The sequence below is a fragment of the Gavia stellata genome, chromosome 6, assembly GCF_030936135.1.
Source record: "Gavia stellata isolate bGavSte3 chromosome 6, bGavSte3.hap2, whole genome shotgun sequence".
Lineage (NCBI taxonomy): Eukaryota > Metazoa > Chordata > Aves > Gaviiformes > Gaviidae > Gavia > Gavia stellata.
Genome location: NC_082599.1, coordinates 3428168 through 3453957, shown reverse-complemented (window position 1 = coordinate 3453957; position 25790 = coordinate 3428168). Strand labels below are relative to the sequence as shown.

Here is a 25790-nt window from a genome sequence, read left to right as displayed (position 1 = left end):
TGGACATTGATCAATAACGTTTTCCCATGGTGCTTGCTCCCAGACCTGTTGCTTCGCATGCTTTCCCCTTCTCCTTTGGAACAGGTTGCACCCATTGAGAATAATCAAATAAGCATGGGCAGAGGGGAGGGTGTTTGTCTTTGCAAGACAGGTGTTGGGCAAGTAACAGAGCTTGAGCCACCCTCGAAGTGAACACCCACCCGAGGGTCAGGCTCGGTCTTCAGCTCTGAGTCCTGACTCACAAGGTAATCACAGCTTTATGGAGGAGGACAAATGCCCTTCCCAACACCACTCAGCACCTCCAAGGGATGGCAATGAGTGGGACAAGTGCCAGCGAGTTCCACGGATCAGATGTCACTGATGGACACAGGGACTGAGTCACTGACGGGAAAGACGGTGAGTGTGAAAGGAGAGGTCCAGAAAAGGGAAACCAGAAAACCAAATAAAAGCTGAGAGTCTTAAAGACTGGTATGAAACACAGATCATTCCTACTCATTTAGATTTCTGATTTATTTTGCTGCCAGTTAAAAACATCTATTTTGCCACTGAAGTGGCAAAGCCTTTCACATCTGAGCGTTAATTTACAGATGCTGCCTGGATTGCAAACTGCCTGCTGTAACCTTGCCAAATTGCTTGAAAATTTAGAGCTTCCTTTGTGAAAATATATGTGTGTCACATTTTTATCGCCATTCTGAAGAGCTTGATCTGACCTCCACCAGCATTGAGGGACCTTCTGAAGGCAAGTCCATCACCCCCAACCACAGCAAACAGAGGCACCCTGGACCTGGTAGAGTTCTGGAAGCATACAAGGACTACAGGTTATCCAGCCACACAAGCTGGGAAAAGGCTGAAGAGCCTGGCAAGAACAAGGCTGCTGGTGGGTCACTCTGTACAGGAAAACTGAGATGGACTGCAATTACAGTTGGACTAGGTCCCCCAAGGGATGCAAGGCAGCCAGACACACTCAGCTTGCAGGGAGGTGTTCCCTCTACTACTGCTTAAATGGTACATGTGTGCCAGTTTGACTAAATCTTGTGGTGAATATAAACCCAGATGTGATTAAAGCCTGGAGGGTAAGATGGGGCTTTAGCAGCCACTGGTCCAGAGGATGGTAACGGATGCCTAACATTACTATAAAACCAGGATGGATGGGAACTTTAGAGATCTGGTTCATCCCAGCTGCCCCACAACCAGCCAGTTCTACAACATCCATCCCTGACTGGTGCACACTTATTGCTCTTCCTAAAACCCCCAGTGATGAGACTCTCTCCCCAGGTCATCTATTCCAGTGCTTAACCCACTTTACAGCTGGAGGGCTTTAGTCATATCTAACCCACACTCCTTTTCAGCAGTTCGGTGGCAGAAGTTTTGTTCACGCTCCCACCCCAATTCAAGTGCATTGGCTGTCTCCTTGTAGGCATGTCCACCCTGGTGAGAAACATAAGCACCCACCTTTGACGGTGACGAGCACGGAGCTGTAGGTCTGGCCTGCCAGGTTGGAGGCCGTGCAGGTGTACAGCCCATTGTCTATCTGCTTGCAGAAAAGGATCTTCAGCACAAAGTTCTCCTGATCATCCTCATAGATGACGTGCCGCCGCCCTTCCAAAATGACCTCGTTGTCCTTCTTCCACACGATCTCTGGCTTGGGCTCGCCCGTCACGTAGCAGCTCAACTTGGCATGCTTCCCCTCCGTCACGCTGCATGTGCGTGTCAGCGCCCCAAAAGTAGCGTTGCGGGCCCCTTTGGTGGTAAGTCCTGCTGCCCTCTCGTAATCCCGGGAGAGGCTGTAGCTGATGCCAGACAACCCTTCTGCCATGGGGTAAGATTGGGCAGATGTTGAATCAAGAGTCCCATGGGAGATATCCATCTTCCTGATCTCCTCTCGCCTCTTCTGCAAGTGAGACAACAAGGATGCCGTCTTGCCGCAGCTGGTATCAAAGTGGCTGCTGCTGCCCGGGTTGGAAGAGCCCTGCGTTTCCACCACCAGCGCAGCTGAAGCGCTGGCAGAGCCGATGGGATTCTGTGCCCGGCAGGTGTAGGTGCCGCTGTCCCCCAGCCGGGCACACTGGATGGTGAGAGCATTTGACTCACCAGCAGACTCGATCTGGAAGCGGCCAGCATCAGCCTGGTTCCGCAGGTGTCTCCCATCCTTCTCCCAATTCACCGAGAGGGGAGGGCTACCCTGGACTTTGCATTTGAACATGGCATCTTCTCCCAACGTTACTTTGATGGAGGATGGTTTCTGGATGAAGTATGGGGCTGACTCCGTTACCGTGGTCTCCTCTCCAACTTTGATGCTGACAGCTGCAAAAGCTTCCCCGATGGTGTTCTTGGCCCGGCAGATGTATTGGCCACTGTCCTCCAGGCTCAGATCGTAGATTGTTAGCCTATAGAGATCCCCATCTTCTGTGGTTTTAAACCGTCCTCCAGACTTGACTGGAAGTTTATCCTTTTCCCAGCTCACAACTGGGATGGGGTTTCCAATGATCTGGCAGCTCAAGGTGGCATCCTTCCCCACAGACACCATGAACGCTTTAGGCCGTGTCAAGAACCGGGGGACTCCGCTGAACGAGCTGTAATCCATCTTGGTTTCCTAAAGGGTGAGAAATAAAAACGTCAAGAAAGAGCAGATTAGGTGGTGCAGGCAAAGAATTGCTGCACTTCCATGGTATCAGGATGTTTGTCATCTAGAACAGTCATGTTTTCATTGTCCTTCTCATTGTAGGTGAGAAGGCCTTGGAATATTTTAGGTCTTGCACATTTCTTAGATTTAAGCTCAATAAACTGCTGACAGAGAAGGTAGCTCACTTCCCCACACTGGGGAAGCCACTGGGTAAAATACAAGTCTTTGGGCAGTGCATACAGAAAGAACATGATGGTCCCTTTAAGCTTTGGCACCAGGAAAGTGACCTGCACTAATGCTATATAACATATATGGTTGGACTTGATGATCTTACAGGTCTTTTCCAACCTTAGTGATTCTGTGATATGGGCTAGTTCTGTAGCCATAGAGAAACAAATGGACGTTAAATCCTGAGAGACGAGTCTACCCATCAAGATACCTTCTCCTTCATACTCATCTCTTCATCTTCACCTTTCTTTTTGTATCTTATTGCCCTTGCTCTTTTCAATTTTTCTCTTTCTCCTTGCTTTTTTTTTTTCATTTTTTTCTTTTTTTTTTTTCCAATTCTGCTTATACAACATGCTCCACCTCTCCTCTTGCCCTCTCTGGTCATTATCCATCCCTAGGTCTTGTTTTCTGAATCATGTTCACACAGACCTTACGGTAAACCCCTCTCCTGCAGGGGCCAGCCTTTAGCAGGACACACAGATATGCCTGTCATTTTATTGATGATATTTCTCTTTACCTCAGTCTCCATTCAACACAACCACTGAGATACAGCTACTTTGATAGCGATGGTAGCCAATGAGTATCTATAGCTTATATACAGCCTCATCCAGATGGCGTAGGGCCAGACACAGCTGCAATGGGGATGGGTGTTCGTGCACACGTATGGCTTGGCACACACACACTACGTACATGGGAGTGCAAAGCCACAGGAGGAACCGCCATGGGGAATGCACGCAGCAATCCAAATGGTGCCAGACTTCTCCAAAAAAGCCCCACGTGGCTTAGGGCTTACAGGAAAGATGTCTCATCGTCCAGGTATTCTCAGCTGCTCGCAGAGGGAGCTGTGCATCAACCTGCAGCTGTTTGGTGACAGGGACCAGCCAAGGGGACGAGGCTGAAGCAGTGTTCAAAACTAAAGCTCATGGCAATTCTGGTGCCCTTGTGTCCCAAGAAAGTCAAAAGCCATCAGTGACACTAATCTTTACAGCCGTGTTCACTCACACACAGAATCTACCCATCCCTGTGCATCTGGAGAGTGATACAACAGAGATCACGGCTGAAGTCCACATAGCACACAAACTTTTCTTGCTTCTTCACTGCTCTGTACATGGACTCCTGAATGTCCTTTCCCTTCTGCTGGAGTAAGTCTACTTCTAATCCTCCAAGAAGCCCTTTTCCGTGCATTGGCTAACATTTACTTTGATAAGTATAGCACAGCTAAAAGCCTGGTCTTGACCCCGTTAGCACTAGTAACCCTGCACCAGCTGACTCTCCCTGGGAGCAGGATTAGACTCAACAATAGTGCTCTGTAAGGAGAGCAAGCTTCCCAGCTCCAAGACTCTCTGGAAGTCTTACTCAGAAGACTTGAGTGCACCATTTCTCTCCAAGATAATATATCTCTTTGGCCTCATGATGCCAAATGCTCCTATCTTAGCAAGCGCATGCAGCTCCACTCCGAGCTATAGGAAAGGTCTCTACTCAGGGGTTACTGCAGTACTGCTCTCACATCCATGCTTTTTCACCTTCAAAGTGCAACACAAAGCGAAACGACCAGGGCACTGTCTGTTGTAACTCAGAAAGGAAATAATAACCAGTCACCACGACAGAAATATCCTCCTTAATCCTGCAGCAGTTCGGCTTCCCCACTGGCCACAAATCCACCCACTCTCTCACCCAATGGCAGATGCTTTCACAATCTCCCCCCCCACCTCCAGCAGAAACGAGTAGGAGCAGGCCAAAAACCCGCTTTCGTTTCTTGAGTCACCATTTGGGCAGAGGTTTCATTATTTTTTCTATACTCCTCCAGCTCCTGTTGCGGTGCATTAACACTGACGTGCAAATCACTGATGGCACCAGGGAGTGGGGGTTGGATTGACCTGCTGCATGACCTTGGGGAAATTGCTTATTTTCCCTCTGTCTTGGCTCCCCTCCCATTTCTTCTTCATATCAGGACAGGGATGGTCTCGCACATAATTATGTGCACAGTGTATATATGACAATGTACTTGCTGGAGTATATAACAAATCATGCATGAAAATTAATAACAGATTACAATTTTTCATTCTATTTACGCCACCGGGGATTGAAAGACACAAATTGACACTAAAACTAAATACTGGGAAAGTGGTGGCACAAAAATACAAAATGGTATTCATTATAATCATTATTACCACTGAAAATGGTATAGCTGAGCTAATCTTCAAACTTCATTTGGGCCACAGATCTAAAGCAGAAAGAAACGTAGTCTTCTTTCTATATTTAACAAGAAAAATATATTATTTCCTATCCTGTCCTGTCTCTCCCTCTCCAAAGCACATATGAAACTCGTAAGAAGCAGTCAAAGACCTTTCCCTTTAGAGAAAATTGATCCTTTCTAAAGTAATTCACTTTTGATTGGTTTTTCTTTCTGGTATCAAGCAAATTTCATTATTCCACCAAAAGTCTTTAGAAATTAAAGAAAATGCTTTCAAAGTTTAAACTTGAAAAAAACCAGTAATAGGGAAAAATCATTCTTAGTAAATACTAAGAATCCAAAGAATGATTGACTTGCAGTCATTAGTGCTAAGACAGACTGACTTTCTGTAGAGCGGTCACCTTCAGTACCCGTTGCAATGAATATACAGAACTATTTTTCCCTTGCTCTCAACCTGGTTTAGAAATCTGTGAACTAGTTTGTAGTTCTTTAGCCCCTCTTACTACCTTCAACCTCTGTCCTCACATGAGCTTTAAAATGTATTTTCCATAAACGCTTGCAAAGCTGCAAGCAAAGAAGCTGCATGAATGGTTAGAAGATGCAGATACGAGCCTTGGGCTTGAGCCAAAGCACACTGAAGTCAGTGGAAATTTCCACTGAAGTCAATTGATTGACCATCAGAGTCTTCTGCTAGTTTGGGGAAGGACCATTTCAATGTTTGGGGGGGCGATATTGGGATTCAAGTTAACCTCTGGAGAACCCAGTAGTAACATTCACTACAGTAACTAAGAATTAACAATCAAAACACAGACCCAGAGCTCATGTCCTATTCTTTCTCAACTATTAGCCTGAATTTCAGGCTGCACTGTGTCATCAAAGTGCTTGGATCCATCTTCAGAAGACATTGCCATGTCTCGTCCTTCCTAGCTCCTTAGTTGTTTCTGACAGATGTGTCACTCTGACTCATTTCCAGCTTCAAATCCATAGCACCAAAAAGAGCAAAAACCAAAGTTGCTTCACTTCTCCTTCAAAGTGGGCTCTGCATAACATGGAAAAGTGCCTGGAGCACAGAGATGGCTACAGACACAAGAGGTGCCTGGTTGGGAGCCAGCCAGTGACCTTTCAGCAAACAGCGGCTTCCCTCAAACCACCTGGGTACAAGTTTTCCTCGCCTGGTCCCCAGGAGACGTACCCACACCTGGAACAGAGCTCTGCTTTGTGGGAGCATGGTGAGCGCTCTCAAAGCCTGCGTGAGAGCAGGAATGCTGCTTATTTCCCAAAGCTCTTGTGCATCCTCCTCCTCCTCTGCCCTTCTCTGCTAAACAGTGCCAAAACAAGCCCCAGCTGCTCGCTGGTATCTCTGATAGTCAAGAAGAGTTAAAACACAGGGAAGCTGCTGCAGCAGGTGCCTATTGCCCTTGTACCTGAACTAGACTGGTGCAGCAAATCCATCCAAGACACTTCTTTCCAGTGGCCATAGCCTCCAGCCTCCCTCTCCCATTTCTTGGTGTTTGCAACTCACTTCTCCCTATCAGGTACAAGCTGCTGTGTCCACAGACCTCCTAATGCAAGGTGAAGACCCCACGTCCCATGCTATAATTTACACCGCACCTCGCTCTCTACCAGCTTCCACCACATACCCTCACACTTAACGGTTCTTACGCCGTTATGAATGGCCAGGATGCCAGAGGAAAATCCAGGGATCAGTGAAAACAGTGTGTACGCATCAGTATGATTTTAGATTAATTTCTAACATGGTAGGAAAGTAAAATGGGGTTTATTTCTTGCTCTGCCATGGGTTTGCTTTTATAATCATGAGAAAGTCGCTCAAACTCTTATATCTTCAGTCTCTTTCTGAAAAAGGGGGTAAAAACCTTGCCTTAAGGGTGTTGAGAGCATGAAATCCAGTAACACGGATAAAATCCTAACTTGTGGCAAGGATGAAGCTGCGATAAGTATCTAACACTCAGACAGACCAAACCATTTAGACAAGCTGCACTAGATAAACTACATTTTATAAGTTTAAATGGGATAAAATGCATCACATAAATAGATTTAGGAGTTAGAGGGAGTGGATAGCCTTGTGGACATACTGAAAGGACAAGATTTAACATTTCTACAGTGTAACTTGTTAATCAATTTAGTAAACAATTACACTAATTCCGATTCTTTATACGTACATTCAAACTTAAAAAAAGAAAGTAACTTTCTGCAAGTGCCAGGACAGCTCTCTTGGAAGCGACAGGACCGACAACGAAGCATGAATAAACCTAGCCAATGCAGATGCCCTTTCCAATTAATCTCAGACATTTACCAGCATCGTATTTCTCCTTGTAATCCCTCTGTGATTAATCATTTGCAGCAGAGATCACATTCCCATCTGGGTATTTCTGAGCACGCCGAAGGCAAAGTGGCAGCACTTGTAATTTTACTTATGTCTTTATTCATTCAAATTGTCACTGTTTTATGTTTGGGGGAATAAGGCGCAAGTGCACACAGACCTGTCAGATAATGCAAATAAATCAAATCACTGTTCAGGAATCAACACACAGCCATGCAGCCAGTCAAGGCCTCCTACCCGCTCCTCTCCTCACCGCTTTCCATCTCTGCCCTACACCTGCTTCCCCACGGACAAGTGAGCAAGCCCCTTACAGTGGGAACAACCTCGGACTACTCCAGTTCCTGCTGGAGTACTCTGAGGTGGTGCATATCAGGAGAGTCATCGGGAGACGGAGAGTGCTGATGGAGAGTCCTGATGGTGATACCATCGCTCTCTTGACCTCCTGTGATTCACTGTGCTGGGCTGGCTGATGGGTTGGTTTCACATTGCTTCAGCAACGTTGAGCTGCATCCGGAAAGCCTTCAACAACCTCTGAGCAGGTAAAGGTCCCACACGGTGCCATACGGCCCCCGAGCAGTCAGCAGCCTGCGATGATGCTATCTGGCGTGAGAGTTAACAGGGGTGGCAGGTTATTCTCTGTCCAAACCTTTCAATTTAATGGTTAGAAAAGGAATCCTGTCCACCATGACCCTCGGCAAAGAGCAAAAAGCACTGCGTAATCCATCTCATAAAATATTCCCAAGACAAATGCAGCCCCAAGTAGCACACATGCAAACCAGAGACTTTGAGGATGTAAAGCCCAGGTAAGAACAGACACCTAAACCTAAGAGACCACTGAAGCCTGAATACAGATCAGGAGCATGGAGATTCTCTCTGACATGATGTTAAGACTCATCCCCTGCCTGCTTGCTCATTTTCTCAAGCCTTTTTTACCCTTTCTTTGCCCAAGCAGCAAATTGTTGATCTGGGGTCCTTTTCTTGCTGTTAGAGTTCATATTTCTTGGACCTTCTCTGCAATGCCAACTGCTAAGCCTTTCACTCTGTCCTCTCCTGATGGGAAAGGCAAGATTCAAGGGAACCTCCCAACTCTGTGTCCCCAGCTTTCAAAGAATACCATTAAAACAGACTCTAGATAAAAATCAAGGCAGCGCTGGTATTACTGTAGTTTACATGACATATCTGCATGTGTTGTTCCATCTAAAAACATCAGGAAATGGCATCCGTGGGTGGGAAGGGAAGTCGATGGGTCATAAAATGGGAAGTGCAGATTTCCTTTGATGTTTAAAGCTCTGCTGAGGGAAAACAGCAGTAACCCAGCTGCCCTATTACTTCTAACAACCTCCCAGGGAATGGACAACTTTGAAATAGCACAAGTATTCAGTGTCAGCTGCAAGCTTAGTGACATCAGATGGGCAGGGATGGACGCCTACAAGCCATTACACCAGACAGGGTGCTTTAGGGGTGAAACACACACCAGCACACCCAGTGCTACACGCCCATTATGTCTCTAAATCAGGTGTAAGTAGAGATTTGCGCCAATGCACTAATCCGAGATGGCAGCATTTATCTGATGCCTGTTTCATCAGAGCAGGAATGGTATCTGCCACTGAGAAGCTGGACTCTGAGCTTAGCTTGGGCTGCTCTAAATTCCACTTCAGTGAGAGAAAACAGATTTTGGCATGTTCAAAGGTCATTTGATGAGCAGATGGAAGTGCTTTCCATGGCGGTTTGGAAGATCAGTCTCCATGCATTGTAGGAGATGTTGGACACAGAGTACCTTCAATAAACTAAGCCTGTTGCAATAAGCTTCTAACTAAATTCAAAGCAAGGCTCGTTTCCATTCCCTGTTATCTGTTGCCTCCACAGTAAGCCAAAGTCCACAGGAGATGTTAAGGGCCATTTCACAACAGGTCAGTGGCTAACATGGTGTTAAACTTGGTGAGCAGCCCTCAGCAAAGAGACGGCTAAGCTCAAGGCAAGACAATCTTACATTTCTGACCTTCAGGGTGAGGTTAAACATGCACCAACTGTCTAGGAAGGGACCTGAATCACCTCATGTGCCCAGTATTATTCCTTCATCAATAACCTGAATATTTTCAATGGCTGGTGGCAAACGAGAGAGTCAAACCATTAGAAAATTCCAACAAGAAACAAGAACAAATCACATGGTTTGTGCACGCTACTGAGCAAGTCAATCAGATCACCTTCCAGTCACATAAGTAAGCTACACTTAATGTAAACCATGGGAGACTGAAGACATTTAGATCATTTATACGGTTAAAGCACATATTAACTTTCCTCTTTGATATAGAGACAGACCTATTGCTTATAAAACTCATCCTCTTCTAACCATATGGCCAGCAATCACTTCCCATCAACACACCAAGAGCTTCAAGGAGCTCCATGCAAGGAAGGGACTTCTTCCTACTTGGTCTTTGCTACAGCACAGGGGCTTCATTTAGGATGCTACAAAACAAACCCAGAAGCTTCCAAAGGACTAAAACTGCTCAAATCAGCCCCTCTGATAATCAAGACTTCATGGCAGCATCTTTTCCTTTTATTCTTCTGAGGCTAAAGGCACCCTGGTTGCTCCGACAATGTATAAGAAAAAGCTATATCACATGGGAGGTCTCAGACATACAGCGATGCTCATTCCTGCTCCGTGAGGGTGAGAAGGCAGGAGACAAATGTAAGGAGAAGACAAAAATTCAGGGTTTGCCACCCTGGGGACAAAAAAGGAGCTACGTAAATTCTAGCAATTTCATCACAAATTTCACCCAGCTGGATTTTGCTTTACAGGCAGCCCCTGGAGAGAAGCAGCTATGGCAGAATCACAGCTGTAGGTACACCCCAGTGTCTGCTCAGACGACAAAAGAAAACAGCTTGAGCCAGGTGAACTTTAAAGGTTCAAAGAAACAGTGGATTCACACTGACTTATTTTACTTTATTGGTCTCATGATTTAGAATGCTAGACCTCTACATGTCTGAAGCTGGCAGCACTACGTTGCAGCTGCAGTAATGCGTGTTCCCTCTCCGCACGCACACATGCATGAGTGCATGTACCTTTCTCTCCCTTGCACGAATAAAAGCAGCACTGACCCAAATAATCCCAACTCTTAAATCCTTCGCATTAACAGAAAAATAAACTCGCTTATATTAAGCTAAAAACACCGCGTCCAATTTTAGCACGTGATTTCCTACACGAGGGAGTTGCAGGATCACAACTCCCACAGAGACAAAGAATTCCCTTGGTGACAATTAGCAGCGAGGCTCCGACTGAAGCCCTTGTATTTTAACAAGTGGACGTCATTGTCATTACAGCCACTCCACCCCATTGAGCTGTAGGGACAAAAATAGCCTCAGCTGTCGAGCTCCATCTCTCTCCATCTCTCATCAGAGCCATTTGTAGAAATGCGAGGAGGGTGGGGGGATTGCAGCGTAAATCGGTACTGACACTGGAGAGAAGCTCAGAGGGAAAAAAGCCCTTACTGAAGAAAAAAGCAGCACTGAGATTATGCCCTGGAAATAAAACTTTTAAAAAGACTCCTTGCTGCCACCTCTCCACAGGAACCGTATTTTTTCCCGGCTCTCCGTAAACACTGCTATCTCCAATTTGGGGACAAAATGTATCGAGTACAACCAACAGCTTTAAACCTGATTTTCCTCTCTTTTCTCCTCTCCTCTGGAGGTTGATCTTTGCTCTTTTGATAACATGGCCAGGAGTAATTAAGCAAAGCAATCCACATTGGGTTCAGACCAGAAGAAGGATGGATTTACTACCTGTACCTTCTACCTGCATCTTCAAATATGTTTTGTAAAGCAAGACATACTCCAGCATGACATAGAAATAACCTCGCCCCTCCCTCAGCTACAAACAACATTCTCCACTTTCTGCTGGATACCAGCGTCCCAAAGTCTGCTTCTCTTTAGCTGAAGGTTTAGGTCTTACCTGGAGTCTTGTCAGAGTCCGAGGAGAAACAAAGCTCTGGGCAGGGTAAGAATAAGCCGATTCCTACTGAGATGACAGAAGGGGGAAGGGGGAAAAGGGGAACAGAGGACATGGGGAGACCATGCTGGTTTTGGTTCCCCCCCGCCCTTTCCCCTCCAGGAAAATAAAACAGAAACCCCAGCGATGGCAGGGACGTGCGGCAGAAGGTCCCCCCAAGTCCCCTGGCAGTGGCTTTGCTGCTTGGGGTTAGGCTGTGCCGCCCCCCCCTCCCCACCCCTCCTCTGGGTTGTCCTCCTCCAGTCAAATTGCTGACGTGCTTTGCTTTCCCTCTGCAGCCCAGCTCCAAAATAGCTCTGGGTGTCATTTACTGGGGAGATTAAGTTTCCTGCAGGAGAGAGGCGAAAGGGCATCGTTTTAGGGACGGTCCTCCAACGGTGTGGGGGGGGGACCATCAGAGGTGTGTGTGTTTGGTGCTGTGGCGAACAGGCTGAGGTAACAGGGTGGGTCAGAACCGCTCCTCAAGAGTCCATGCCAAAGCCAAGCGATAAATGTGACGTGGGGACTGGGGAACAGGCAGCTGCCAACTTATCAGCGTTGCACACTAGACTGGAATTCTCTTCCAAAGGCATCAGATCAATAGTAGGTTTATTTATAACCTCCCAGGCAAGCATTGTTACAATGGCGAATAAATGGCAAGTTAAACATAAGTGTACCTCGCCTTAAATTTTGCAGCGTGAATCTGAAGTATCCGCAGAAATGGCATGAGTTGCACATATGTCGCATCTCAGAGGCTCAAGATCGTATTTTCTATGTTAACCAGTAAAATCGCTATTTTTTTTTAAACAATTTCTTGAACACAGAGTTCACACCAACTCTCATTAGCTGTCCAAGTATTCTTAATTTAAAAGTCATTTCTGTTAACGATAGGGGAGCTAGAACAGAGTCCAGCAGGCTCCCCCACAATCAGTCTACCTCTGTGCAGCTACCAGGACTGAACTACGAGATATGATTATTTTTGGCAGTAAACAAAGCAGATAACATGCTGCAGAGTCCGAGGGCGTGAATCAGCTGAAGACACAACAGTACGTTATGTTTACTCACTTTTCAGGTCACAAAAACACCGAAGAGGGAGCGAAAGGGAGTTTTATTGGGGATTTTGAAAGCAGAGGTTGAAAAGAGTCAGAGGGACCAAAGATAAGGAACGGCAGTAGCTGCCGTGTCCTGTTATCAGGGCAGAAGAACAGCTGTTTCTGCCTTCCATACAGTAGGAATCTCAGCTCTTGAAGCCTTTAAGTCTTGCATTGGGTTCGCAGGACATTTGCCTACTGAAAACTAAAATGTGGAAGACATCCAGCTTGACCTGAGTGATAATGGGATCTCCTTGAAAGCAGAACTCAAGGAGAAGGTGAAAAGGATGAAAAGCGGTAAGATGAGGAGGACTCCATGAACTTAATGCAATGGGATGACCAAGGACAAGGATGCTGGCCAGCAGGAGACGTTGGAGCTGTCCTAGGGCTGGTTTCTCTGCAGGGAAGAAGCTAGACACTGGTTTCGTCTAGAAGCAGATCATGTTTCATCCCATGCAGTGACCTGCTGAGAGCAGGGCTGTCACCTGCTGGAGAACTGACCCAAGGATGGAAGAGAAAAAGCCGCAGCAAGCGTAAGATACACCATCATATTCCAAAGGGGGAATAGAAAGGGTAGTGTTGACTAGTGACTCTCTGACAGGGGAGATGAAGGACCCACCTCTCAAATCTAACCATAAGCAACAAACTGCCCACCAGTGACCAAACTTGAGACACTGCAGGAAGGTGGCATGCTACTGCCTCGTGCTCCCCACTCCTTTCGAGTCAGAATTTACCCAGGGGCAAAACTGACCATAAAGCTATAGGATTGAGGGGAAAAAGGTGCCTAGATCTCAAGTGACATCTGAACTACCTGTGCATTGACTCAGTAACTTTATCTGATGTTTAGGGACAGCTTTGTGAAGCTCATCTCCCCTTTTAAAAGATTCTGCTCGGTTCTTCCCTCTGTTTTGGTAGACAGTTTAAAGTTTTAGCTGCAGGTGCAGCAGCAAGTAACTACTAACAAACTTACAAAGACTTCCCAAAGACACAGAAAGGCTGCCCAAGTTTTGTTAGTAAAAAACCTCACAACATCTTTGAATCACTGCGATTTCATTTCCAAACAGGATAATTTGTACTATTGCACAAGCTGAACATAAAAAGAAATTATTTCCTATCAAGTCCTGCTTTGCACTTCAAGGTCTATCCCCAACCTGAAACTTAAATAAAGCAGTGCCCCATTTGGAGCAAACCAAAGCAAATTAAATGTTCCCCAGCCCCTCATGAAGCAACCTTGCTGACACTTCCCTGCACTATGAGATCCAGCAAACTGTGGACAGCAGCAATTGCCAGAGGCACGAGGTGGATTCTTATGGGATTAAATGAGCAAACAGTGTCTTTCACTCAACAGGTTGCTGTCTTCAAGAAGGAGCTCAGAAACACCACTTCATGCACTCCACTTTTTTTTTTTTGGAATGTATATAAGGGGCCAGCTGTACGTACTAGAATTACAAAGTCACGACAGGTTCATTTTTACCACTGTCCTGATCAGCAGCTCCATGACTACTGGTAACTGGTTGCTGGACCCACATGGCTGATGCTTCTCCGAAAAACAGAACAAATACCAGCAAAATTCTCCACCATATGTCTAGATGTAAATATTAAACCCCATGCAGGCTCCATGGGCAGAACCTTGAAGAAGGATTAGATAATTAATATGCAGTAATCACTACTTGGAGATGGTAATTATAAGACAAATGCAACTGCATCAGCTTCACTTGGCAACCCTGCGATGCTGATACAAAAGCCTCTGCCTGGCTTCCAAACCACCATCTCTGATCCTCTTCACTCCTGAAGTGAAGGCACATTTTTTGGAAGGGCTTCCAGCAGTGCTGCTTGTTTCCATGCCTCACCTGGTGCCTTTCAGAGATGGACAAGAAATGTCTTTTTATTTTGTCTTTAGCCAGCAAGCAAGACATGTGGAAGGTGGTGTTTATTTTAAGGAAGGCTTTTAAATGTACTTTTGTCAGCAAATCTGTGCAATGCTTTTACACAAGGAGGATGATCCTTCCTACAGTCCAAAGAAAAAGTGCCAAAACTAGTTTAATGTCCCAGCATATTGTCACACGTTTACCTAATGGGAAAGAGGATCCCTGTCCGGATTGCCCCCCACCTTGGCATATTGTCGTGGAGCATTTATCCCATCACTTACCTGTAAGCTCCTTGCAGCTCATCTTACGGTGTCTGCCAAGACTCAGGACTAACATCTTCTAGGCACCACGCAGACAAGCGGTAATCAATCTCTGCTTTGCACTCACGACCCCTTTTTTGGATGCTGTGACTTGCCTTAATTATCTTGACTTGAGTAGATTGCCCAAGATACCCTGAAAGGTACGATGAACTGAAAGAGAGATGAACTGAAATATCTACAGTACCAATGAGTTATTTATCTACTCAGGAACTACAACATGTCATGGGTTTAAAATAAAGGAAAATCTATATAAGATGAGATAATAGAAGTTTGAATTTCTAGAGGGAATGATGAAAAGGTTGAAGGAACCTCCATTTCCATGAACACAAATAAAATGTCATCAGGCACGATACTAGTCCCTTCTTCTTTGAAAAGCCAACAGGCAGCTTTTCCGTAAGTATGTTTTCTTCCTACTCCAAACATCAGGGATATGTGCTTTAGTCTTTCCTTGCACTTGAAAACTCTATCTTTTAGCTCCAAAATTACTCATCTATATCTTAAGTTGAAAGTAAAAGGATGCCAAATGGATTTAACCGTAGTTTATAGACACCAAAACAAGCCGTGCTTGGTTTTCCTCCAATAAATCAATTAAATTCTTTGAATTACTATAACTAGCAAGGCTTGAAGCGTTAGGTCTTATTTCAATATTCCTCTTTAGTACTAGATTTTTTGCATAAAAAGGCAGGTTTTCATGAAAAAAAAAAAAGATTCTGCTTCTCCCTACAGGAGAATTTTATTTTTATTTTCCCCTGTGATACAGCACAGAAAATGGAAAAACTGACACCATTTTTTCTTCTTGGTATGTTTATTCAGTTTTTACAGAAAACTAAAAAAAATCCTGATGTTTTTTCTCCCCATCTAACATTAAGAATAATTTAGAAAAAACAAAAATCAGCGCTAAGAAAAATTTCACGCATAAATAAGCCACAGACAATATGAGATATTTTTCCTACCATATCTAATTCTGACAGGTAAGATCACCTAATTCTGTGTTAAACATCACTAGCAGTTCCCTAAAGCGCTCTTAATGCAAGGGAGCATAATCCCCTCCAAAAACGTTACATACGCCTGGCAACGTTATTGATAGAGTCATGGAGGACACACAAAATTAATATATTACAAAGGCAAATCTAAGTATTACATTGAGTTAAAAAAGAACAGAGGTGCTGGATTAATTTTTTTTTTTTTTTAAAGGCAGCTTTTTGGAATTTTAGGAAAAACTGATTTGTGAACAGACAATGACAAAAAGGCAAAAGTGACATGTGCTTGCCTGGCTTGGTATTAAAGGCTTCCAAAAAAGCTTGTAGAGGTTCCTACATCTTTTCAGTGCTTCCCTACCCTGAACATTAAACCTTTTCCTATGTAGCTAATCTGAAGCAAACTCCTAAATTCTAAAATTCCTCCTGCAGTTTAACTCTACGTACCCCAAACAGGAAAGACGTATAGTGCCTTTCCAAGTTGGCAGGACACCTGGAGATGTTTGAAGCCCACTGTCTCCACTCATCTCTTCTCTGGCCCAAATGCCCGTAACTAATTTCTGACCCGCCGATCATTTCCATCGCTCTCAGCTGGACCGACTCCAGCTGTCCACATAAATTTGAAGAGCGAGGACCAAACTCAGGCACAGCCCTCCGGCTGCTGCCTTATCAGGGAAGATCAGAAGGAATACTTCGGATGTGCTGCTGCCTACCGCTGCCTTTGTACATCCCATTATGGATTTTTTGCTTATTTCAAAACAGCCAGGCATTGCTGATCCCAAATCCACTTGTGCTTCCCAGCAATCCCCAAATCCTTCACAGAACAGCATAGGAAAGAGCTGCTCAGGTACAGTCACTGAGCACTAGATTATTTTTTAACCCTGTTAGACATTTTCATGTATTTTTTTCATTCACAAATTTGTGATCGTGGAACTCTAAGCTTGACTTACCAAAAGGCTTGAGACATCCTGCCAAAATCAGATTTTCAGTAAAAATATTATCAGTGCGCCCATGGCACAGCCTGTTTGGTTCTGCTTGACAAATCCTTTTATTGTGACATTAAATCTTCAATAACTACGCATCGAATACGGCTCTGCACCCATTCTACAGTACTTACTCTAGATCACGTTCCAAAACTGTTTACAAGACTGTCATAGAAAACAGTGCCAAGTTTATTTTTCCATTCAATTTACATGATTTCGCTTCCCTTCCATCTGTAACTGTCATACAGAGGAATTAGATTGGACTGACAAGGCTTCACACAGGTTAACCATGAATCTCCTCTTTAGCATCCTTCCAGTATTTACAAGATACGTTTTTACTTTACATTCCAGTATCTTTCTGGGACTTGAAGTCCAAATACCTGGTGTATAATTTTTTTTTTATTATTATTTATTTATTTTCTTTTTTTCATTTTAAAGACAGAAGTGTACTTGCCTTTCACTGATTTTCTGGCACGCTCGCCACCATCAGGAGTTTTATTAACGTTGTCGCAGAACTCCTCACTGTCCAGAATATCACAAGTACTCTACGAACATGTTTGTGAGGTCCAGCCCATTTTAAAACATCTTTCCTTTTTATGCACTTTCTAACTGACTTCTTGCCCGTTAGAGACAGAGGTATTTACCCCTTTGTTAAAGGCTATAATTATGATACTCACCTGGTTGTAGCCTACTTTGTAGTATGTAAAAATAAAATAACAATAAAACTCAAATTTTTTAACAACTCTCCTGCTTTCCTGAATATTCAACAAATCGTTACTCAATCTTTTCTTATCCCTTATATAATTGTAAAATTATTTTTGTTATTCTGAAGTCACTTGCTATTTGCATTTTATTTCATGCCTTCATGCTTTTCTTGAGCATCTGTCTGTTCTCAGCTCTGTTCAGGCACACACCATCTTCGAGAGCACTTGCATCCACAGCTAGAACAGCAGTACGGCCACGCTTATTTTTTCTGAATAGAATCATAGAATCATTTAGGTTGTCAAGTCCAACCGTAAGCCTAATCCTGCTAAGTCCACCACTAAACCATGTCCCTAAGCGCCTCATCCACACGTCCTTTAAATACCTCCAGGGAGGGTGACTCCACCACCTCGCTGGGCAGCTTATTCCAGTGTCTCACCACTCTCTCCGTAAAGAAATTTTGCCTAATATCCAGCCTGAACCTCCCCTGCCACAACTTGAGGCCGTTTCCTCTTGTCCTGTCACTCGTCACTTGGGAGAAGACACCAACACCCACCTCACCACAACCCCCTTTCAGGTAGTTGTAGAGAGCGATAAGGTCCCCCCTCAGCCTCCTCTTCTCCAGAGTGAACAACCCCAGCTCCCTCAGCCGCTCCTCATCAGACTTGTGCTCCAGACCCCTCACCAGCTTCGTCGCCCTTCTCTGGACACGCTCCAGCACCTCAATGTCCCTCTTGGAGTGAGGGGCCCAAAACTGAACACAGCATTCGAGGTGGTGCCTCACCAGCCCCGAGTACAGGGGCACGATCACCTCCCTACTCCCGCTGGCCACACTGTTTCTGATACAGGCCAGGATGCCGTTGGCCTTCTTGGCCACCTGGGCACACTGCTGGCTCATATTCAGCTGGCTGTTGATCAACACCACCAGGTTCTCTTCCACCAGGGAAGTCCACAAACCTTCCTTGATTACCGTGGCTCCACTCTGAATGAAGGCATCACCATTTCTCGAAGTGCAACTGAAATTCATCTGCATCTGAACAGTGTGTAAGGGGCAGGGGGGGAATTCTTATGATGGTGATGCAGCACTGGAACATGTACCCAGAGCGGGATCTCCACCTATGGAGATAGGCAGAATTTGAGTGGACAAGGCTCAGAGCTGTGAAACTGACCTTGATTTGAGCAGGGGTAGGAGTAGATACTTCAGAAGTCCCGTAAAATCTTCATTATTCTGTTATGATCCTATAAGCTGATCAGTTCTTCTCTTAGAATATTGTTCTTGGAGATTTCCCCTTTAAATCTGTCCATGAAAGCTGTCTAGTACTTCTTGAATATTATATGGGCCATCCTTGATTTAAAGGGAATAAAAAACGCCGACAATTATGCTTCATTAGTTTCTCCACGGATTTATTCTCTACATGAATAAAAAAATCATGCTGCTAGAAGCAGACACTGGGTTTACGACTTCTCTTCCACTGAGGGCAGTGCAAATGCCATAGCTAAATAACACTTTGTACAAACAAGTCACTTTCTTTGAGAAACGGTTCTATTAAAAACTCTACCATTGCTTTTAAGCTCTCACCATGCCTCCCACTTGTGTTTTTCTTTGCATTTCTCCTTTTCCATCACCTCCTGTCACAACTTCACACGTTTAAATATTCCATCCTTTCCAAAAACATGTGCGTTCTTGAAGCGCAGGGGTTTTTTGCAACAAGGAGTTCCGCTCCCTAAGCAACCACAATTTTCCTGCAGGTTTAGATCCAGAAGCATTTTTGCGGTAGACTTTGTATCGCTGCGCGTCAGTAGTTTGCCAGCTATTGCCTTGCTACCCAGCAAGGTTAAAAGGTACTGTACTGGATACGTTCAGATTTAATCCTGATGCAAGTACTCTTTTGTTTGTGAACAACTTCTTTGCTGAGTGGTGAAGATCTTAATACGGAATTGCCTTGGATCACGCACAGTCAACTGAAGAGACCAGGAAGAAGGTCAGCAGCTTCTGTATGTAAATATTCAGACAACAGTAGGACGTCAGAAGTTAGAAGCTGATTTGCCTTATGGAATGTCTTTTACACAGGAAGTTTAGTCCATTTCAGAAAGTTACCTAAAATAACGTCAATTTTTAAGTGCTTAAGTAGTACCACTGACGCCACTGAGTTTAGACAGACGCTCTAAGCTAGTCATATGCACGACTCTCTTCCTTGGTGGAGGTTTCAGTCAAGGAAAAGGTCTTACCATTGATAAAATTATCTCTGCTTCTCATCCCGAGCCTTCTCCAGACCTTGCCCTGTGACTCAGCTCATCCCAGTGCCTACAGATCACAGCAGCCTGGCTGTGGACAGACAGGTGCCTGAGAAATATGCTTGAGTGCCACCTCAGCCTTTCTTCTGCCTCTCCAGTTCACCCATCTCTTGTACTTCATCACGAGCAGATCTTGTAGTGGCAGAGACAGCATTTTCCTTCTTGTTAATACACTGCCCTGTGGTCAATGACAATGAATGCTTTACTCAAAAATAAAACTCTCATGACTACATTATTATTGGGTGAGGCGAGTTCTGCTTTCCAGGGATTATCTCATTGAGTGCATGACCTATTTATTACTTATTTTGGACATGCTGGAGAAGTTAATGCTGATGTCTAACCTCTAATTTCTTCCAACACCCTTATTATCAAGCTATCCGAGTACATTCCAGTCATGATCAATGCCTGTGTCAAAGGCTGAATCTGAAAGAGAGGTGGTGTTAAGAAAAGTGGTTATACACATACCAGTTGATGGGTAAGGGAAGATTTAGATCAAAGGGTGACAATCAGGTTATTTTTTTTAAAAAGCTACCTTAATTATTTTAGTTGTATTTAAAAGTAATTTAAGGTATTTTTAAGTTATTTGAAATTATAAATTATTGTTGGCGGGTTTTTTTATTATCCTCTGGAAGGCACACAAAAGTCCCTCAGGAAAGAAGGAAGGAGCAAGCACCAAGTTTTTATTCAAGTCTGCTCTTCTGAAAGGGACCTACTATAAGAGCAATTTCATTTACAAGATAAACAGTGGCAATACTTCACATTTCAATCATACGTAGATAATAAGAACATATCTGTATTGAAATAGCAACGGCATTAACATTGCACAGCTTATAGAAATTAAGAATGAAGATTATAAAGTTTAATCTTGCTGCATTAAATGCTAAAACTCATGGAGAGTGTATTCATTCTTCTCCATGGTGAACATGGACGGGTGTCATGGGATTTACAGACTCCTGCAGCCACTTCTAAAATACCTGGGGGGGTGACTTTGTGTCCTTTGATCTGCACGTCAATGTAAGCTCGGCTCTTGCACCTTAAGTGTTTCCTTAAACTTTGAGGTAAAACTTCTCTAATGATAGATATTTCTACAATTATTTATACAACTCTTGGTTGTAGTCAGTGGCACTTACAGAACTTTAGCGTGGTTATGTCCCGACAGGAGGCACATCCACACTTTAAAAAAAAAAGTCTGCACAAAGGATTTATCCTAGTAAGAAAATTTCTTTTCCTATCACAGCAGAATTCAACCCTTAAATTCTCCTCAGCTGGAACCCGGGTCAATCATTTGCAAGGTGATTAAGCATCCAGGAAAGCCTTCACTTACACACCTATAAATCCACAGACCAGCTTTTCTTCACAATTGCTGCCAGCAACTGTCTTCAAAATATGACTTGAATAGTTGGACTGAATTTTGAAATTATTCTGAATCAAATGGAATATAACTTTGCTTATTGATAAATGATGCCCGTGCTGAACACAGGGAAAACAGAAGCGGTTGCTACCATACACTCAGAGATTGACAGTGGTCTCAGTTGAACTGCACTAACTCTGCCCTGTTTGGACAGCAACAGTATCACAAATAAAAGAACACCATTCCCAAGAGCTGTTCATGCACCACGTTGGATGAACACAGGTATAAGATCTACACGAAGAGTATGGGACTCAGGTCCCATAAAGTCTTTATAGAGTAAGTGCACAGAGTAAATTCTAGCCACACCACCATCTCCATTTCTTTCGGGTGGCCACTATATCGAAATGCACCATTCGTTTGAGTATCCTTATAAAAACCCCTGACAAGAGCAAGACCGATTTTCTTTCCCCCATTAATCCCTGTGACTTCGTATGGCTTGTTCTTCGGGACATTGAGTTTTGATGGAATTGCCCTATAGGCTTTGCTATGCCAGCAATCTGACAGGATAATGTAAAATCATCTTTTGCATTATAATCTCCATGCCCACAGGTTATATATTTGTTGACAGTGGACTTGTGGATCAGAGACATACTAAAGCAGTACCCCACCATTTCAGCTAGATCGTTTCTCTAAAACCATTTATGCCAATTGCTCACTCATCTTTAAAGTTCTGATACCTCTTCATCAGTCTTATTTTTGACTTTAAGTGATTACAGTCCATCCTGTACTGGGTATAAACCACGATCTTCTAGAGTCACACCAATGCAACTATATTGACTTAAGCTCAAGCAGATCTTGAGTTCTTCCCTGTTTACATCAAGAACTGACAATTCGGCCTTGACCCCATGAAGGGCAGAGGGAACTCTCTCTCATTCAATAGGTCTGTAGCACAGCAAGATGGGAGAGAGATTGGAAACGGGTCCTGAGAGTTAGCAAGCTATGGATTAATCGAAGAGGATTAGCCAAACAACTACGCATGCAGCATAGTCTACGTGAGATTCAAAACTCACTCCTACCTACAGAAGCCACTTGATCTTCTAATTATTGATGAGAATATAACCAAGCAACTCCTAGTGGCTCTGAATCTCATCTACATTTCTCAAAAAAACAGTTTATCAGCAAAGTTGAGCTGTCATAATAAGTCCTTTCTGTAAATCAGAATGATCGTATAAGCTCCTTCACATTGCATGTGCTACATGCGGGGCTCTGCACAGGGCACTCGCTGCGCACAACCAGCTAGCTGGGAATGACCGGGCAGCTGGAAACCTGACCTTTAATGCAATCACACAAGAAGGAAATGGAAAAGGGGGAAAAAAAAAAAAAAATCACTTTTGCTTTGAGCAATCTGAAGCTAAAGCATGCAAAACTGACACTGAAGGTGGATTTCGGGTGCATTTGTGGACTGTCAGTCACTTTGTGGCCAGTTGCTCACGTTTGTTCTGACACACACGCGTGTACTCTTGCGCTCACAGAACCATACACAAGTTTCAAAGCATTCAAGCAGGTTTTCCTCAACACTGATTTTAGTTAGAACCCACATACCCTGCTACTTGCATCTATCTCCTCATTACTGTTGTGAAAGTCAGTAGGAACTACACTGGGTCCTGATTTGTATGCAGATCTGTGAAAAGAAAATAAAGATGACTATTAAATATTGTACTACTATTTTTTTTTTATTTTCCCAAACCACCTAAAGCAATATAATAAACCCATGGCAGCGAGTTAAAATTTTATGGTAAAAGCAAAAATCTGCCAACCTCACATTCAAGTTTGCAGTTTATGAGAGCTCTCCAGTTTTTCTACCCTGCAACGTTAATGGTTCGCTGTGACAGACATTTTTCAGCCACCACCACAGAGCAGGAAGGTCACAAACACAGGGAAGGGGGAGAGAAAGTGCATTTGAGTTACATATTACAGATTACCTTCAGTAACGACTTACCCAAGCTGTGAGGATCTGGGAATTGTATACCACAAACAATAGCAGAAACTACTAGGCTGGCAGTCATAGTCTGAAATTACCATATAAATCAGTGTTTTGTAGTAAAATTTAAAAGGCAGGCAGTGGCTCTGCTATGAGGAAGAAAACTGCAGCAGCTGGTAAGGTAGTACTCCTTGTATTGCTAGTGTAAGGGAGGGATCCATTTCTAGGACAAAACATCTATGTAGGATAAACACTTGTCACTTTTTTAGTTGATCATTACTTCCCTTTTAACAGCTAGACTGAGATCTTCAGGCTAAATCTCTTTTCAGACGTCCGTCTTCTGCATTTCACCCACTGATCCTAAACAAATAAACCAAACATTTCAGTTTGACATTTGTTTATAATCCATTTGCAGTAACATTGATTTTTCAGACAAATACAACACAGCAAAATTTGTTCTTTAAACAGTGCAAAAGAATGGCGCTTCTTTTAGGATTACTAATTCTTCAGGAATATTTAACTGAATTCACCACTTGCTGAGGCTGTGCATCTTTTGCAACCCAATACTCTTGAACTATATATATCTATACACAGCGTGATTCATCAGCTAGAAAGCAAAGGTCTCCTCGGTAAGTTTAATGAGTTAGCGCTGTGGAAACACAGTGTTTTCATTTTTATATGGGACTATTATTCAAATCAGAACAGGACAACCAAGTTGCACGGCTTCACAAAGGTCAGCCTGTCATACCAACACGTATTTCAAATACTTTCAATTAATGTTACTTAAAAATCAACATAAGATACAAAGTTATCAGACTAATTTGGGGGCAACAGGTTAGGAGGAAAACATTTCGCTGCGCACTGTTTTCCGAAGTATCTTCACAGGCAAGCTGCCCGCATAGTTATACTAAAATAGTTGCAACTATTCCATTACAGGTGTTTTGGAACAAGTATCAAAGCAACCAAGCTGTATTTGAATAAAAGCAAAGATACCCGTCAGTGGAGTGATGTTTCTCTAATGGTCTGCTAAATAACAGTGCTTTGGAAATCCTCTTCTCTACATAAAAGAAAAAAAAGGGGGCATTTCTTGCAGCACCCCCAAAATTAACTTATAAGACATGGGTCCAAAACAGCAATGACAACAGAAACCTGCTAAGAGTAGATGAAGATGGCTTAAGTCCAGAAACCATCAAACACATCTGATCTGCTTCCGTTATCCTAGTCAGGCATTTTTACAGAAAGACTTCAAATTTGGTTCTTACCTTATCATGCGACATACCAGGGCTGGGATGGCACAGAGGCTATTCGGGAACCAAAATTCCTGTGGCTCGCCAAAAGTGACAGCCCTTGATCATTCCCAAACCAAAGAGCACATACAACCCAAACCCACAGTGGAGCAGTAGTTGGTCACCTACTCGATACGGAAAATGCAAAAATTTGGGATGTGAGTGGAGGGAAAAGGGAACCAAAGATGTCCGTGGGGCATTGATTGGGGAGGAACTCTCAAAAGTGAGCTATGGAAAAAGAGCTCAAGTAACTTCATAGTGAGATATTTGACATGTATAGGTCAGTTGAATATGGAAATGCCCTGCCTGCAAATTACATGTTTAAATTATTCAAAGCACCATGAAAATTTGTAAAGTTTTCCACTAAGGAGAAACAATTATATATATATTATTTTTTTCTGCGTATCCCCTGGAAAGAAAATGCTTAGAAATTTTAAACTACACTGAGGAACACTTTTTCCCCCCACGGGGTTTGAAATTTCACACTAGACTCCAGCTTGCTTGTTTGTCTGGTGGAGTCTTGTATAAGCTGTGCAACGCTTGACTTGTGACCACTAATACATCCACAAGCGATGCAGGATAGGATTAATCCCATCGACTATACAAGTAGCAACGGAGACAGTCAGCTTATGCTCCATCTCTTACTAGTGGAAAAAACAAGGGCAATTCCAGCCCGTGCAACCTGCCAGACTGGCACTACCTATCTATAAGTTACCATGACAAATCTGCCTCCACACTTAGGAAGTATATAAAGTGCTGGCTGCGCACATATAGACACACTGCCTGTGTACAACTCCAGAATATAGAGTTTCCATATACCTAAATTTACTAAATTCTTCTCATTGCTGGGGGGAAAGGAGAATCAAAATGACAGATTTGCAAGGCACATTGTCTTTCAGTGCCTTTTAGGACATTCAGCATAAAGAAGTTCTCTTCCTGCTTACAGTTTCCAAGCGCTAGGTCAACAAAACCAGATCTGTGACACTCAGTAAAGCCATTTAGTTTGAGAAACACACCAAATTCATCAATACTTCCCACCCCCAATACTGCTGCGTGAAGTGATGGGTACAACTTAATGAAATTACTTACTAAAGATCATCCTTTATTTTCAACTATTTGATGCAATTGTACATTTTCGGAAGTCATCTCTGTGTGACCTCACATCCAGATCAAAAGATATTCCTCAGACCCGAGCACAACAAATGCCAACCAAAACTGCCTGTTCTTCTCCCACAGAATTTGTTAACAAGTAATAAAACCAGTGAGATAAAACATGAATAATTTTAATTTTTGTAACTGCGTTAAAGCACATGTTTTTTCAAGGCAGAATTACCAAAATCAAATTCACCTCACGTGGAGAACAGCAGCTGATAAATAGTGTGAGTTGAACTAAACAGAACAAGAAGCTGTAACTATTTATTAGGGACATACATACAATACAGTTGATTCTTTAAATAAAAGGAATCAAATCACATACATAAAAATACTAGAAAATTACACTGGCCATGATTTATTACAGAATTCTCATATTTTTGAGACTTTCATACATGTAACACAAACATACC

At 43.5% G+C, this 25790-nt stretch overlaps 1 protein-coding gene across 1 annotated transcript in view; it reads right to left on the bottom strand.

Moving 5' to 3' along the window:
* The window catches only part of OBSCN (obscurin, cytoskeletal calmodulin and titin-interacting RhoGEF), a 194316-nt gene extending 182976 nt beyond the window's left edge, over positions 1–11340 (bottom strand). The window contains 2 exon segments of the mRNA XM_059818275.1: positions 1453–2593; positions 11336–11340. Of these exon segments, the coding sequence (XP_059674258.1) occupies positions 1453–2584 (1132 nt within the window). The 5' untranslated portion in view covers positions 2585–2593; positions 11336–11340.
* Positions 11341–25790: the final 14450 nt, after the last annotated feature.